This window comes from Conger conger, chromosome 5 (genome assembly GCF_963514075.1).
Source record: "Conger conger chromosome 5, fConCon1.1, whole genome shotgun sequence".
NCBI classification, from domain to species: Eukaryota; Metazoa; Chordata; class Actinopteri; order Anguilliformes; family Congridae; genus Conger; species Conger conger.
In genome coordinates, this window is record NC_083764.1 from 65567610 (window position 1) to 65583881 (window position 16272).

The 16272-nt window shown below is 46.8% G+C and overlaps 1 protein-coding gene across 1 annotated transcript; it reads right to left on the reverse strand.

The window, feature by feature from the left end:
• Window positions 1–2196: 2196 nt before the first annotated feature.
• On the reverse strand, window positions 2197–6613 carry LOC133128381 (E3 ubiquitin-protein ligase TRIM35-like). The gene is made up of 6 exons (XM_061241835.1): window positions 6155–6613; window positions 5078–5173; window positions 4762–4992; window positions 4380–4402; window positions 3509–3627; window positions 2197–3087 (listed from the first exon to the last, which is right to left on the reverse strand). Exons 1-6 carry the CDS (start codon window positions 6560–6562, stop codon window positions 2564–2566), a joined length of 1401 nt encoding a protein of 466 aa, XP_061097819.1. The 5' UTR covers window positions 6563–6613; the 3' UTR covers window positions 2197–2563.
• Window positions 6614–16272: the final 9659 nt, after the last annotated feature.

A 16272-nucleotide genomic window follows, 5' to 3' on the forward strand; every position in this document is an offset into this window, starting at 1 on the left:
TGATCCAGTTAGACTGCTGTTGTGCTACCTGTGTTAAGAGTTTAGCCCACATAGACTGCTGTTGTGCTACCTGTGTTAAGACTTTAGCCCACACAGACTGCTGTTGTGCTACCTGTGTAAAGACTTTAGCCCACATAGACTGCTGTTGTGCTTCCTGTGTTAAGAGTTTAGCCCACACAGACTGCTGTTGTGCTACCTGTGTTAAGAGTTTAGCCCACATAGACTGCTGTTGTGCTACCTGTGTAAAGACTTTAGCCCACACAGACTGCTGTCGTGCTTCCAGTGTTAAGAGTTTAGCCCACATAGACTGCTGTCGTGCTTCCAGTGTTAAGAGTTTAGCCCACATAGACTGCTGTTGTGCTTCCTGTGTTAAGAGTTTTGAAAAAGTGTACTCGGTACTGGGACATGGGTATAAGCAATTGTAAAAAAAATTAAGATCCCTCAAGTATTCTATTGCCTAAAGGGCTGGAAGAAACATATTGACTGTGTTTTAAACAGGAACCCCAAAAGATATGAGGAAGTGCTTAGTCACACTGCTATTTAAATTCTGAATGTTGAAGAAACCAGACCTCTAACATCACGTGCTGAAGATGCCTGACATCCTTGGAAGGATGAGTCCCACGTGTGCTGGTCTACAGGGCAGTAATGGCCCATGTGTGGTGGTCTACAGGGCAGTAATGGCCCATGTGTGCTGGTCTACAGGGCAGTAATGGCCCATGTGTGCTGGTCTACAGGGCAGTAATGGCCCATGTGTGCTGGTCTACAGGGCAGTAATGGCCCATGTGTGGTGGTCTACAGGGCAGTAATGGCCCATGTGTGCTGGTCTACAGGGCAGTAATGGCCCATGTGTGCTGGTCTACAGGGCAGTAATGGCCCATGTGTGCTGGTCTACAGGGCAGTAATGGCCCATGTGTGCTGGTCTACAGGGCAGTAATGGCCCATGTGTGCTGGTCTACAGGGCAGTAATGGCCCATGTGTGCTGGTCTACAGGGCAGTAATGGCCCATGTGTCCTGGTCTACAGGGCAGTAATGGCCCATGTGTGCTGGTCTACAGGGCAGTAATGGCCCATGTGTGCAGGGCAGTAATGGCCCATGTGTGCTGGTCTACAGGGCAGTAATGGCCCATGTGTCCTGGTCTACAGGGCAGTAATGGCCCATGTGTGCTGGTCTACAGGGCAGTAATGGCCCATGTGTGCTGGTCTACAGGGCAGTAATGGCCCATGTGTGCTGGTCTACAGGGCAGTAATGGCCCATGTGTGCTGGTCTACAGGGCAGTAATGGCCCATGTGTGCTGGTCTACAGGGCAGTAATGGCCCATGTGTGCTGGTCTACAGGGCAGTAATGGCCCATGTGTGCTGGTCTACAGGGCAGTAATGGCCCATGTGTGCTGGTCTACAGGGCAGTAATGGCCCATGTGTGCTGGTCTACAGGGCAGTAATGGCCCATGTGTGCTGGTCTACAGGGCAGTAATGGCCCACGTGTGCTGGTCTACAGGGCAGTAATGGCCCATGTGTGCTGGTCTACAGGGCAGTAATGGCCCATGTGTGCTGGTCTACAGGGCAGTAATGGCCCATGTGTGCTGGTCTACAGGGCAGTAATGGCCGCTTGCCTGTCTTACTGTATGTCAGCGTTAGCAGCAGGCAGTGCAGCTGTGGCACAAGTCAGATTGCAGATTGATGGAGCAGCACAGTTTATGAATGAAGCTGAACACGTTTTTGCTCTCCATGACGTGAAACTGGTTGTAATGATAGAAGTCTTAAAAATCCTAGAAATATCCCATGAATCACAAAAGATGGTTTGGTATTGTTTTTTTGAATTGGATTGAGTGACATTCACACTGTACTACTGCTGCTGTCTCCATGGCGATGGCCTTTCTTGTGTTACCACGACCCTGCTTAAGACTCAACCACACGTCTTTGCTTATTACGATGGCTCTGTGTTTCTCAACTGATCTTAGATCAGCTCAAGTGAGTGTGGAATGAACCCAAACCCAGCGTATGAGGGGCGTATTTGTCTCTGTCTGCGTTCATACTGCACTGGAGAGAGAGACTTACCTCATCACACACCTGGGAGACACACTGGTGACGGGTCAGGAAAAGAGCAGCACTCTGGAGTGATTCCACTGCTGTATTTATTACACCCCAACTCATTACACACACCAGTATACTTACAATACCACCATGTACCACAGTAATTACTCCTTACACACACACCAGTGTACTTACAATACCACCATGTACCACAGGAATTACTCATTACACACACACCAGTGTACTTACAATACCACCATGTACCACAGTAATTACTCCTTACACACACACCAGTGTACTTACAATACCACCATGTACCACAGGAATTACTCAGTAATAACATTCTGAAGTTATATCAGAGAGATTAGACATTTCTCATCAAGCACAATACAATGTTTCTATTTACATTTAAAATAATAGATAATATTTTGTAATAATGTGTTTTTGTTGATAAAATTTGGAGTTAATCTGCTCTGAGTTGATCAAATACAGTCCTTTGACTTCAAGTGATGTTTACAAGCAATCCCACATTGCTATTTAACACTTACAGACACCTCCAGTGGGCAGATCCGCACAGTCCCCTCAGTACAAAAGATTGGAAACAGTCTCTCAGTGAAGGAGTGTTTAAAAGTGTAGAGAGGAGTGCTGTCACTGGGGTCAGAGAATGACACCTCCCCCCTGTCCCAGTCCAGCTGCACTCTGACCCTCTGGAGGTCCCTCTGCACAGTGAGGACTGTAGGTGGGGAGGTCAGGGCTCTGTATTTCCCACTGAACAGCCCTATACCCCACAATCCTGCTGTTGGGCTCAGAGACACACCCCCTTTCCTGCTGATGGACTCTTTAACCACACCCACCCGCCAGAACTCACCCCCCACTTCTACATCCCAGCAGTGTCTCCCTGAGCTGAATCCCTCAGAGCCCAGCACCCACCAGCACCCATCAAATCTCTCTGGATTATCAGGAACCTGCTGTCTCTCACCACTGCGTCTCACACTGGTCAGATCCTCAGACAGTGAGAGTTCGGGATGTGCTGTGTTTGGGTCCAGAGTCACAGGAGCTGAAGTGACAGAGAATGAGACGTCAGCACTGATCTGCACAAAGGGAAACAATGGGCTACTAATGATATAAACTGGGTTTCACAAGAACAACATTATAGCTTCAGACACATGTGTGAGAGAAGCAGCAGAACTAAAAGACAGTAATAATTCTAAGGATTTCACAAGGATAGTATAATCGTTGTAAGAAGAAGCAAAGCCTGTCAGTGTTTCTGTAGCCCCTTAAATACAGTATCACTCTTAAAGCAGCATTTTATTTTGAGCATCAGTGAAATTAAGGACTGGTTCTCAGTCTCTTCACTCCAGGGCTCTCACACAGACAGGACCCATATGACTCTGACTGGCTTCATCAGCTTGTGGAAAGGATGCTGAAGATTCCCCCTGTACAGTGACAATGTGGAGCTCCCTGCCCCCAGTACTCACTGTATTGAACAGTCCCCAGCATCTTCTCCCACACTCTGTACTTCAGATTGCCCAGGTGCTTGGCCACATCAACCAGCACTCCTGAGACCGTCTCTGGATCCCCCAGGGTGCACTGGGCTCTGCAATAATATTCAGGAGTCACTTGTGCTGTGGGTGGGGCTTCATTACCACAGAAGATTATCAGCAGCAACATCAGATCTTCATTCTGTAAGAAAATGGCTCCATCCCTCCCAGCGTTCTGCCACACAGCCCCACTGAGAGACACACACTCACAACCCCACTGAGAGACACACACTCACAGCCCCACTGAGAGACACACACTCACAGCCCCACTGAGAAACACACACTCACAGCCCCACTGAGAGACACACACTCACAGCCCCACTGAGAGACACACACTCACAGCCCCACTGAGAGACACACACTCACAGCCCCACTGAGAGACACACACTCACAGCCCCACTGAGAGACACACACTCACAGCCCCACTGAGAGACACACACTCACAGTCCCACTGAGAGACACACACTCACAGCCCCACTGAGAGACACACACTCACAGCCCCACTGAGAGACACACACTCACAGCCCCACTGAGAAACACACACTCACAGCCCCAGTGAGAGACACACACTCACAGGAGTGTGGGAGGGGGGAAGGGGGGTATTTATATTTGAGGCAAATAATATTGTAAATACTTCAATATTATTATATATATATGTTCCTCCATAGTCATTATCAAAGCTGCAGTAATTATTACAGAGAGAGAGGCATTTCAAACACATTCCACAGTAGCTCACTGATAGAACACTGCAGAGCTAATAAACTACTCTTGATATTTAACCTTATGAGAGAGGATGGAGTTTGTTTACCTGTTTTGTGTGTCCTTGTAGCTCTGAAATAAAGAGAGTGAATTATTATCACTGTAGCCAATACTCTGTCCATTAAGACCATGTTAGGAACCACATTAATCTCTTTAAATACCTTTTGATATTATATGACATAGAAAAATAAATCTTCTGCTTTAACACTGTTATACATGTGTACAGTGTTATGTTACATGATGAAGTAAAACTGACTTAAAAATGACTTAAAACACTTCCTCTGCAGAACAATAATTCTGCTTGATTAAGTTTTGAGGAGATTGAATGACTTTTGCAAGAATACAGAATACTATATTGTATAAATGAATGTATGCAAGCATTAACAGCAGTGTACATAGAGTCCTACAGACACAGAGTGAACAGGTCTTACCTGCAGGAATGAGACGTCTTCAGCTCCCAGCTCCTGTTCCAAGGCTCTGATCTGTTCTGAAAGGGATGATATTTCTTCTGTCATCTTCTCAATCTTCTCCTTCATCATCCGACTTCTCTGCTCCTCTTCCTCCCTCAGTGCAGTGATCCTGGCTGCCTCTTCATCTTTTAGGAACTGCTGAAGTTTCTCAAACTCCATCCTTATCTGTCTCTCTGTGTGCTGGGCCTGGCTCTGGAATAAACATTATTCACCATCATTTCAGCACAATCCAGTGCTGCATTTTCAACACTGTAACTTAAAGGCCTCAGTTCAGTACCTTGATGTGCTCTGCTGTTTGATCACAGATTAGCTTCAGTGCATTAAAGGCTTTTAGCTTCTCCTGCAGTGGAGCCAGTGCAGTCCTGAGTTTCTCCTGGAAAGAAATGAGTCCACACTTTACTGAGGAAACGGACAGACGGTAAACTTCATTGCCTACAGACAGCACAAGAGTCCCTGCTCAGACAGAGGGGAGACAGAATGGCTCTATTCTGTTTTCACAGACAAAATTCAATATCCATCCATCCATCCATCCATCCATCCATTATCTTAACCTGCTTATCCTGAACAGGGTCACAGGGGGGCTGGAGCCTATCCCAGCATACATTGGGCGAAAGGCAGGAATACACCCTGGACAGGTCGCCAGTCCATCGCAGGGCACACACACCATTCGCTCACACACTCATACCCATGGGCAATTTAGACTCTCCAATCAGCCTAACCTGCATGTCTTTGGACTGTGGGAGGAAACCCACGCAAACACGGGGAGAACATGCAAACTCCACACAGAGAGGCCCCGGCTGACCGGGATTCAAACCCTTGCTGTGAGGCATTCAATATCCAGACGTTTTAAAATGAAAATATCCTACAATGTGTACTTAGTCTCTCTTGACACATTAACAGTGATCTTCCATCTGAGACCACATTGTGTCAGACACATTTATCTGAGCATGAACTTTGACCCCGACTGTCCCATGCTGAGCACTGCTCCCTAACACAGCTCTGAGAACGTCTCCACACTCCTGCCCCTCCCTCCTGTCTCTCTCTGTCAGTCATGTGACACCTAGTGAGGAGCTCCAACTGCAGTCAGGCCTGAGAACTAAAATGGCTCCTTTTGCAGATCATTTCACTTTGGAAATGCAATAAATACTTACATTAGAATGTGAAAATAATGAAACATTTTAATATTCAATGTTAATTATACTTCTGTTTTCAGTCTGATAACCTTCACCAAGGGCTCAGTAGATGAAAGCAAAACAAATCATTTTTAATCATCAAGAATTTTCTGATGAAATTTGTAAAATATAAAGTTAATAAAAGAAATTATGAATGTTTAAATTGTGTTTTAACCGGTTACCTTAAACTCTTCTGCAGCCTCCTGAACTGGTCGCATTTTGTGGTTTTCATGTTTTTTGGAAATTTGACAGATAACACAGATGGGTATTTGATCCTCCAAACAGAAGAGTTTGAGTTTCTCACTGTGCAGACTGCAGAGCACTTCAGGTCCTGCTTTAGCTCTCTGACTTCTCTCCTTTAAGAACGTCTCACAGATATTCCTCAGAGACAGGTTAATGGGAGGATTTTCCTTCGAAGATCTTCTCCTGCAAACTGGGCACTCCAGAGATCCCTTCTGATCCCAGTACTGCTGCAGACAGACCTTACAGAAGCTGTGGCTGCAACTCAGGACAACAGGATCCCTGAAGATTTCAGAGCACACAGGACAGGAGAGCTCCTCTTCCAGGAGAGAAGGAGATCCAGACGCCATTCTGTCTCCGTCTGTTCTGAGCTCAGTAATGGCTTCTGCTAAATCTGCAGTTTAGTTTCACTTTTACTTATGAAGGGGAAAATTCACAGAACGAAAGATCTCCCTCCTAAAAGCATGATAACCAATCACAAGTCAAAATCAGACTCCACCTTAGTGAGCAGGCTGGTTCCTCCAAAACTCTCGACGATGTGTGCTAAAAGTTTATCAATATATCTGTATTAAAGTATGATATGTACCCTGTATAGTTTCAAACTGATTAACTGCTAAATTGTGGTAGGATTACACAGTGAGCCCAGCCAGCTGGCAGGGGGGGGGGGCCGTCTTGAACTGTGTCAAGGACACGGGCAGAGCAAGATATGACTGTACAGCTGATTTCTCCGGGACTCTCAATGTTTTATGCCAGAAGTGTATCTATTTGACCTTGAACATTAATTATAGCTGAGCTTATGAAAACGCAAGAAACCACAGTGAAAACTGTTGAAATGAGAGCAAAGAATGCTACGTACATTTATTCCCTTAGAAGAGAATAATTAATGAAATGTTTAGTATGTCTGTATATTAGAAAAGTATATTAGAAGTGAATATTAATGAAATGTTTAGTTTGTCTGTATATTTTCAATGATTACTGCTGCTTAGTTTGTCTTATAAAAGCTAAAGATGCAGAGTGACGTGTATGGATGACGTGTTAGAGGGAGGGCATCCAGAACTTTATGAGGTCTGGTAGTTTGCCAAGAGCAGGTGCGGGGTGAAGTGAGGACACGTAGTTGGCAGAATGCCCTGAACTTTGTACAGAGTTGGCAGAGCATAAGGACCGTTGGCAATTTGCCACAATGACGTTGTGGGAGGAGCGTTGGGAGGAGTTACGATAAGAAAAGTGTGGGTGATTTGCCTGAATGAGGTTTGAGGAGGAGTTGTAGGTGGAGTAACTGTGTATAAAATGGGTGTACAAATGCCAGTCGGGGGTCAGTTCTGGAGAGCTGATCCGGCTTTATGCACGTGTGCTAATAAAGTCTGATTTTCCTGAAGATCTTGCTGCCTGGTGTCGTCTTTTCCCTCGCGAAGATGTTTTTCGACAAATTGAAGATTTGGACTCTGTCATTTCCTAGACACGACACTTACTGCTGTACTGCAGGTAAACTTAATAAATCTATTTAAATGTCTGCTTCTCAGTGTGTTTTTGTTTCTCTATCTTTATAAGTTCCTTAATTCCTGAAGAATATGCAGTGAGATCATATCCTGAGATTCCCAGTGTAACTGAAGTGTCTCTGTGTGTGAGAAACTTGTATTTCGCATTTCCTGGTAGACACGCTTGGTTATCAGAGACACTTCCTGCAGGGGGCAGCATTGTGCCACTGAGATTTGAGCGGCTGATCTGCCTGCAGATTTACACCAGTATCACGGAATAATAACACATTATTTGATGAAAGTCACTTCCCCAACACTGCAAGAGAGGGAAGGTTCATCAATGTTAGAAAGCCATCGTAGGGCAGCATTTTCTTCCTCATTAAGGTTGATCCTCCGGGAATTACATTGATTTTTAAATCATAAGAAACTTTCTAAGCAAAAGCTATGACGGATAACTAGTTATTACGAGAAGGAGAAAATGTAGATTTAGGCCTAAAACGACTAACAGAACTTATATAAAGTACAGAATGATGTGTAGTTCCCGAAGGTAAATTATAAGGGTTCTGATTGTACGAAACCCGTAGATGTAAACCTCTATAAAATATAAAATAAAGGTTTAGGCCTACATCTTAGTCTAGCCATTCAGACTAAGAGATAAAAAGGAGATAAATAAATAAAGCTTTTGCAAAGCTCAAACAGTTGCACGGCAGCAATGGTGTTGTTAGTAAATTGCTCCACCTGAACCTGACTCCACGTTTGCTTTGTAGTTTGAGGTACGTGCGCAGGGCGGTAAAATCCTACTCACTTCCTTTGCGATCACTGAATTCACCCGATTCAACTAAAGAACTTTCGGTCTTCAGTCCAGATGGAGAGGAGCTGAATCCGGCGTTTTCACTCTGAGCCTCAGGTGGCTATCCCGATATTTTCCTACATTTACCCTGACATTTTGGCCTCTTTGAGCTACAGTAAAACTGAATTAAATATATTTGTGAAAATATTATCACTACAACACGTTGTCATTAAAGACACTTGTATTATGTCAGGTAAAATCTCAGGACCGTACGGCGGTGTTCCAGTGGATGTGTCGCACGATCTGATGTGACCGGCGACACCACAGAGCAACACGTGATTGGCTGCAGTGTCGCCAGGGGCGACCGCGTCTCGCGGCTCTCTGGCTCCCTCTGCAGGTCAGTAGGATGTTCACAGCCAGGTTGTTGGACCGTATTCAACTCCAGAAGCAGCAGCACCGTGACGTTTCGCTTTGTACCTGCAGAGGGCGCTCAAATTCAAACGGAGCGTTTCTTACACGAGGGAAATCCACAGCAACAGGCGCTACTACAATTCCATGGCTCAAACGAAATAAACGAAAATGTTTACACAGCACTCATTCCGGTTGGAGATTCACAGCTAACGGACATGGTGGCCATTCCGTTTGAGAATTACAGAAAGACAAACCTGCCCTTTGAAAGAAGGACAACACTTTGGATAAAGGCGCTATATAAATGGCAACCATTTACAAGAAATATATACAGTGCATCCGGAAAGTATTTTTTTATGTTACAGCCTTATTCCAAAATGGAATAAATTCTTTTTTTTCCTCAACATTCTACACACAACACCCCATAATGGCTCCGTCAGGTTGGACATCAGGTTGGATGGGGAGTGTCGGTGCACAGCCATTTTCAGATCTCTCCAGAGTTGTTCAATCGGATTCAAGTCTGGGCTCTGGCTGGGCCACTCAAGGACATTCACAGAGTTGTCCTGAAGCCACTCCTTTGATATCTTGGCTGTGTGCTTAGGGTCGTTGTCCTGCTGAAAGATGAACCGTCGCCCCAGTCTGATTGGTGGATTGCTGCAGAGATGGTTGTCCTTCTGGAAGGTTCTCCTCTCTCCACAGAGGAACGCTGGAGCTCTGACAGAGTGACCATCAGGTTCTTGGTCACCTCCCTGACTAAGGCCCTTCTCCCCCAATTGCTCAGTTTAGACAGGCGGCCAGCTCTAGGAAGAGTCCTGGTGGTTCCGAACTTCTTCCATTTACGGATGATGGAGGCCACTGTGCTCATTGGGACCTTCAAAGCAGCAGAAATTTTTCTGTACCCTTCCCCAGATTTGTGCCTCGAGACAATCCTGTCTCGGAGGTCTACAGACAATTCCTTTGACTTCATGCTTGGTTTGTGCACTGACATGCACTGTCAACTGTGGGACCTTATATAGACAGGTGTGTGCCTTTCCAAATCATGTCCAATCAACTGAATTTACCACAGGTGGACTCCAATTAAGCTGTAGAAACATCTCAAGGTTGATCAGTGGAAACAGGACGCACCTGAGCTCAATTTTGAGCTTCATGGCAAAGGCTGTGAATACTTATGTACATGTGATTTCTTAGTTTTTTATTTTTAATAAATTTGCAAAAATTTCTAAAAAACTTCTTTCATGTTGTCATTATGGGGTGTTGTGTGTAGAATGTTGAGGGAAAAAAAAGAATTTATTCCATTTTGGAATAAGGCTGTAACATAACAAAATGTGGGAAAAGTGAAGTGCTGTGAATACTTCCCGGATGCACTGTATATGTATAATTTATACTCATTGACAAATACTGTATGTACATCAATGCTAGTCATCCAGGTCCTCTGAATTGGGTCACACTTTCTCATCTGTATCACACCTTATATCCCCTCTTGCCGTACACACGGGCAAAAGCCTCTTTGAATGCCTGATCCATCCCAAGCCTTCACTGCGTTCAGCAGGGACCTCTCATCATGAGGACGGTGGTCATACGAGGACAATAGTCTCTGTAGTTTCTCTGGGACGAGCCTTCCATGGAGGTCACCCAGAAATGAGACGAGGTGCTCAGTGTTGCATGGGCCAGTCAGCGCTATGTGGAACAGCAGCCCAGCGGAGGACATTGCTGCACACATTGTTACAGTATGCTGGCTCCCCTCTGACCAGGACCATCCACTGTAGCTCTTTGTCCAATGATAAGGTGAGATGTACAGACATCCTACCTGGACATATGGGCACCTCCACTCTTTCACACACTCTGAGCTCCTCTCAAAGGGGACGGTATGCAGCCGCTTCATCATCACCTCATGTTTCCTCAGGAATGGCTGTCAAACTCACATTCTGGACATTTCCCAATGTTGTCTGCTACGACTCTGGGGTGGTGGTATAATGTTTTGATATATTTGTTGTGGTAACCCAGACAGAAACAGAGAGACAGAGACAGAGAGAGAGATTACACATTTTGAAAACTTATCAACAAATATCACCAAACACTCAATTTGGAGCAGAACAAAATCAAAGAAACTAAAAATCCTAGAATCAACTATCAAAAACAATCAGAACGCACTTGACTACCAAATCTCAATTAAAGAATTAGAAGACCAAATTAAAAAACTTAAACCAAGGAAAGCTTGTGGCCATGGCAGCATCAGGACAGAGATGCTTAAACACAGCACAGAGGATATGAGGTCACTGTATGACAGGTGAGGTTACTGTATGACCAGGTAACCCTCTTATGCCAAGACATAGAGGACAGCTTCCAGGCAGGAGAGAAGGCTGGTGCCGTCTTTCTGGACCTCACAGCTGCCTACGACACGGTCTGGCCACGTGGGCTACACATGAAGCTTCTGGAAACCATCCCAGATAAGCACACGGTGAGCTTTATAATGGAGACGCTGAGCAACCGCAGCTTCCGGCTACTGACCAGCAACGGCCAGAGCAGCAGGGTGAGAAGCTCAAGAACGGTGTCCCACAGGGTTTGGTGCTGGTACCTATGCTGTTTAACATCTACATCTATGACCTACCCCTAACAACATCAAGGAAGTATGGTTATGCAGATGACCATCCTGGCAGGCAGTGGAGGAGGGCCTCTCGGAGGACATGAGCATCCTGTCTTCTTACCTGAAGGACTGGCGCCTCAAGCTCAGTGTGGACAAGACCGTGTCTACAATGTTCCACCTCAACAACAGGGAAGCAACCCGCGAAATTAACGTCATGGTTGACAGCGCCCGGCTACAGTCCCAAGCCTCCCCTACGTACCTCGGCGTGAAGCTCGATAGAACACTGTCATTCAAACAACACCTGGACAGTGCCAAGGCAAAGACCACCTCCCACACTGCACTTATACGCCGCTTAGCCGGTACCACATGGGGAGCCACACAGAAGACACTGCGCATCTCCACCGAGGCCCTGGTCTTCACGGCTGCCGAGTACTGCGCCCCAGTCTGGTGCCGCAGCTCCCACGTGAAGAAGCTGGACACTGCCCTCAACGACGCCTTACGGACTGTCTCTGGATGCCTACGAGCCACTCCAACTCACCAACTACCTGTCCCAGCTGGTATCGCCCCAGTAGAGGTCAGACGGGAAGGAGCCATGCTGGCCCTTGCTCGGAAGGCACAGATGAGTGAATCCCACCTCCTCCACAAGACCATCACGGAGAGACCGCAGCGCAAGCGCCTCAAGTCCGGGCGTCCCTTTGCGATACAGGCCCAGGAACTGCTCAGTACAACACCAGCTGACATCAACAAGGCGTCCTGGGTCAAGGCAAGGTGGAGAGAACAGTGGAAAGCAGCAGAACCATCTAGGCTTCACAACTACATCGAGGATCCCACAGACGTCCCTGGTCAGCACCTGCCCCGTAAGCAGTGGACAACCCTCAACCGCCTGAGGACAGGCGTGGGACGCTTCGGTGAAGCAATGCAACGGTGGGGTCTCACGGACAGTGCCCACTGTGAATGTGGAGACCCCCTACAGACTGTGGAACACATTATGACCAGCTGCCCGAAACACCGCCCACCACATGGCGACCTAGGCCTGATGAACCTGGATGACGAGACGCTGGACTGGCTTGCTGCAACGGAGCTGAGGATCTGATGACATACGCAAGAAGAAGAAGGTGAGGTTGAAACGGAGGTGCACTTCCTTCTAAAATGTGAAAAACACAATAATATTAGAGAAAAATCTTTTTATAAATTTAAAAAAACATATCCCCAACTTTGTCCATCTGGAAGAGAGCAACCAACTGCCGATAGTCTGGGGGGAGGGACCAACTGCACATATTGCAGTAAAATATGTGTCTGAATGTCACATACTCAGAGACTCAAAGCCAGTGCGGTCCAAGAAGTATATATATATATATATATATATATATATATATATAAATATTGTGGCGCCCCTGCTCCTGCATGTTGCGCCACGTGGGTGGAGAACCCCGGAAGCACCCGCACAACGCAGCCCCGCAGCGTTACGCATTGGGAGAGGTGTGCGCAGGAGTGTATCTTCCTAGAGAGGTGGTGGGGAGATCAGCACCATGGAGAGAGATTCCTCTACCTGCAGTCCCGGACAGTGCACGTGAGTGAGCACTGTGGAAAAGTACTGACTCGGCTGCAGCCCTTTTCCCTAATGAGCAGGGAGGGTATTTAAGGCGCGGTCGAGGCTGCAAACGGTGTCAGTCGGCGCCTATTCTGAGGAAGGAAGAGCAGCGAGAGGAAAGATCCTCTGCCGTACTGACCTGGAGGATTGAACCTAAAAGGAGGCCCCACCTTTACCAACGGACACTTGAGGATAATCGAGCACCCTTACCTTACCCTATCTCTGTGTGCTTCCCCCAGCCCTGACGCGGCCCAGGAGGGAAGAAGGAAGGAGGCCCTGAAGAATACCCTGGTCTGGGAAGAACCTAATTTATTTTTGCCTCAACGGCCCTTTTATTTTCTCCAGTTTTCCTACCCTTGCCCTGAGGGGAGGCGCTATCAGCAATACCCCGATGAGAGAAAAAAAAAAAAAAGATTAATATTTTTTCTGAATATTACTGACTCCTCTGTCTTGGTTACCAGCTGGGCCCACCCACGGCCTCAGGCTCTACCCCGAGGCACCACAATATAACCAGGTACCTTAAACTCTTCTGCAGCCTCCTGAACTGGTAGCAGTTTGTGGTTTTCATGTTTTCTTGAAGTTTGACAGACAAGACAGACAGATATTTCATCCTCCAAACAGAAGAGTTTGAGTTTCTCACTGTGCAGACTGCAGAGCACTTCAGATCCTGCTTCAGCTCTCTGACTTCTCTCCTTTAATATCCTCACAGATATTCTTCAGAGACAGGTTACAGGGAGGACGACCCTTAGAAGATCTTCTCCTGCAAACTGGGCACTCCTGAGATCCCTTCTTTCCCCAGTACTGCTGCAGACAGGCCTTACAGAAGCTGTGACTGCATCTCAGGACAACAGGATCCCTGAAGATTTCAGAGCACACAGGACAGGAGAGCTCCTCTTCCAGGAGAGAAGATCCAGACGCCATTCTGTCTCCGTCTGTTCTGAGCTCAGTAATGGCTTCTGCTAAATCGGTCGGATAGTTTCACTTTAGCTGTTACACAAACTGCAGGTAAAAATAAATCTGAAGGATATACAGTGAAATCATATCATAAGTTCCCCAGTGTAGCTACAGTGTCTGTCTGTGAGAAAGTGGTACACTGTAAAAGTCTGTCTCCACTTTTACACCAGCCCTGTTCTTCAGGTTCTGTCAGTTGTCTCATGAATTAATGCAAATGGAGTCTCATTACCCAAATAAACTCATGATTCACACACAGATACAGAGCTGGAGTCCACAATCTATTCCTCTTGATAATCAACTGATGAAGCTAATGGAGAGAGCTGCGCTATAGAATAGCTCATCTACAGCACTGATGAAGCTAATGGAGAGAGCTGTGCTTCAGAATAGCTCATCTACAGCACTGATGAAGCTAATGGAGAGATCTGTGCTTTAGAATAGCTCACCTACAGCACTGATGAAGCTAATGGAGAGAGCTGTGCTTTAGAATAGCTCATCTACAGCGCTGATGAAGCTAATGGAGAGAGCTGTGCTTTAGAATAGCTCATCTACAGCACTGATGAAGCTAATGGAGAGAGCTGAGTAAACCAAAGCCATGGGATGCAGTTAATTTACGGAAAGCTAAATCCGTATGAAACACATTCAATTAAAGACTTTAAAAATGCTTTAAAAAGCGAAACACCTTTTGACACGTGCGTTTTTTTAACCGTTGAAATCTTCCCAGTGGATAAACCCAGGGAACTCTGGAGAGTAGTAATTAGTATTAGTTGTAAGAGTTGTAATTGTCCACAGGACTGGTAAAAGAAGGAATAGATTTTTGTCATATTAATAGATGTGTGTGTGTGTGTGTGTGTGTGTGTGTGAGAGAGAGAGAGAGAGAGAGAGAGAGAGAGAGAGAGAGGGAGATGTAGGCCTACTCATTGCATACAGACTCCTTACCAAAAAAAGAGAAACAATTATCAGAAAAATTACGTTGTATTTTACATTTAAAAGCTTCAGTTTTATATGGGCATGCACATGTGTTGAAAACACGTCCATAGCTTGTTTCTTCTACGTCCCCCACCCCATCATGAGGAGACTCATGAGCACGTGACACTGCTCGAGGAACATTCCAGCGCTTCAAACTCACCTGGAGGTTCAGGCAACTGGGGGAATCCATGTTGAGCTCTGTGGCCGTGTCGAGAAAATCAGCACGGGACTGAAATCATGGGGCGAAGCCGACGAAAATGCCACGAGAGAGAGACTGGTTTGTGGAGCTGGAGATGACCGTATTCAGCGCCGTCTGTCAGAAACGGACCGGACTTTTGAACAGGCGCTGAGCGCGGCACAAGCGTTGGAAGCGCCAAACAAAGACGTGCCAGATTTACAGACTCATCATTCAGAGGCCTCTCCTTCTGCAAGCAGCCCAGACGCACACAAGATGGCCGCCACATGACCAGAGTGGAGAGGGGAACAGCCCAGATGTACACAAGATGGCCGCCGCATGACCAGAGCAGAGAGGGGAACAGCCCAGATGTACACAAGATGGCCGCCACATGACCAGAGTGGAGAGGGGACAGCCCAGATGTACACAAGATGGCCGCCACATGACCAGAGTGGAGAGGGGAACAGCCCAGATGTACACAAGATGGCCGCCGCATGACCAGAGTGAAGAGGGGAACAGCCCAGACGCACACAAGATGGCCGCCACATGACCAGAGTGAAGAGGGGAACAGCCCAGATGTACACAAGATGGCCGCCACATGACCAGAGTGGAGAGGGGAACAGCCCAGATGTACACAAGATGGCCGCCACATGACCAGAGCAGAGAGGGGAACAGCCCAGATGTACACAAGATGGCCGCCGCTCAACCAGAGCAGGGAGGGGAGCAGCCCAGATGTACACAAGATGGCCGCCACACAACCAGAGCAGAGAGGGGAGCAGCCCAGACGCACACAAGATGGCTGAAGTCCATATAAGGAGTGGGAGGTGGAGACACAGGGGGGAACGAATGAATAAGAGTGAATGAACTGACAGACTGACTACGGTGAGCACAGAGGGTCACAAGGAACGAAAACGCAAACAACAGACATGAGTTTTTCATCCTCATTGACACACACTCAAAATGGATGGGTGTGTAGTTCAGCCACTGCAGCCTGAACAGCTGAGTGCCTGCACATTAGTTTCAGTAGCCATGGCAGCCAGAACTCTTGGTCTCTGATAATGGCAGCTGCTCTGTGAGTGCAGAGTTTACAGGGTTCATGAGGAAGAAACAGGCTTGC

Excerpts from the sequence above, each read along its gene's own strand:
- LOC133128381 (XM_061241835.1), bottom strand. The coding sequence starts at position 6,562 with ATGGCGTCTGGATCTCCTTCTCTCCTGGAAGAGGAGCTCTCCTGTCCT. Across the intron at positions 4,993-5,077 it reads AAACAGCAGAGCACATCAAG|AGCCAGGCCCAGCACACAGA; the intron begins GTACTGAACTGA and ends TGTTTATTCCAG. Across the intron at positions 3,088-3,508 it reads GCTGGGGACTGTTCAATACA|CTCCTGTGACTCTGGACCCA; the intron begins GTGAGTACTGGG and ends CTGTCACTTCAG.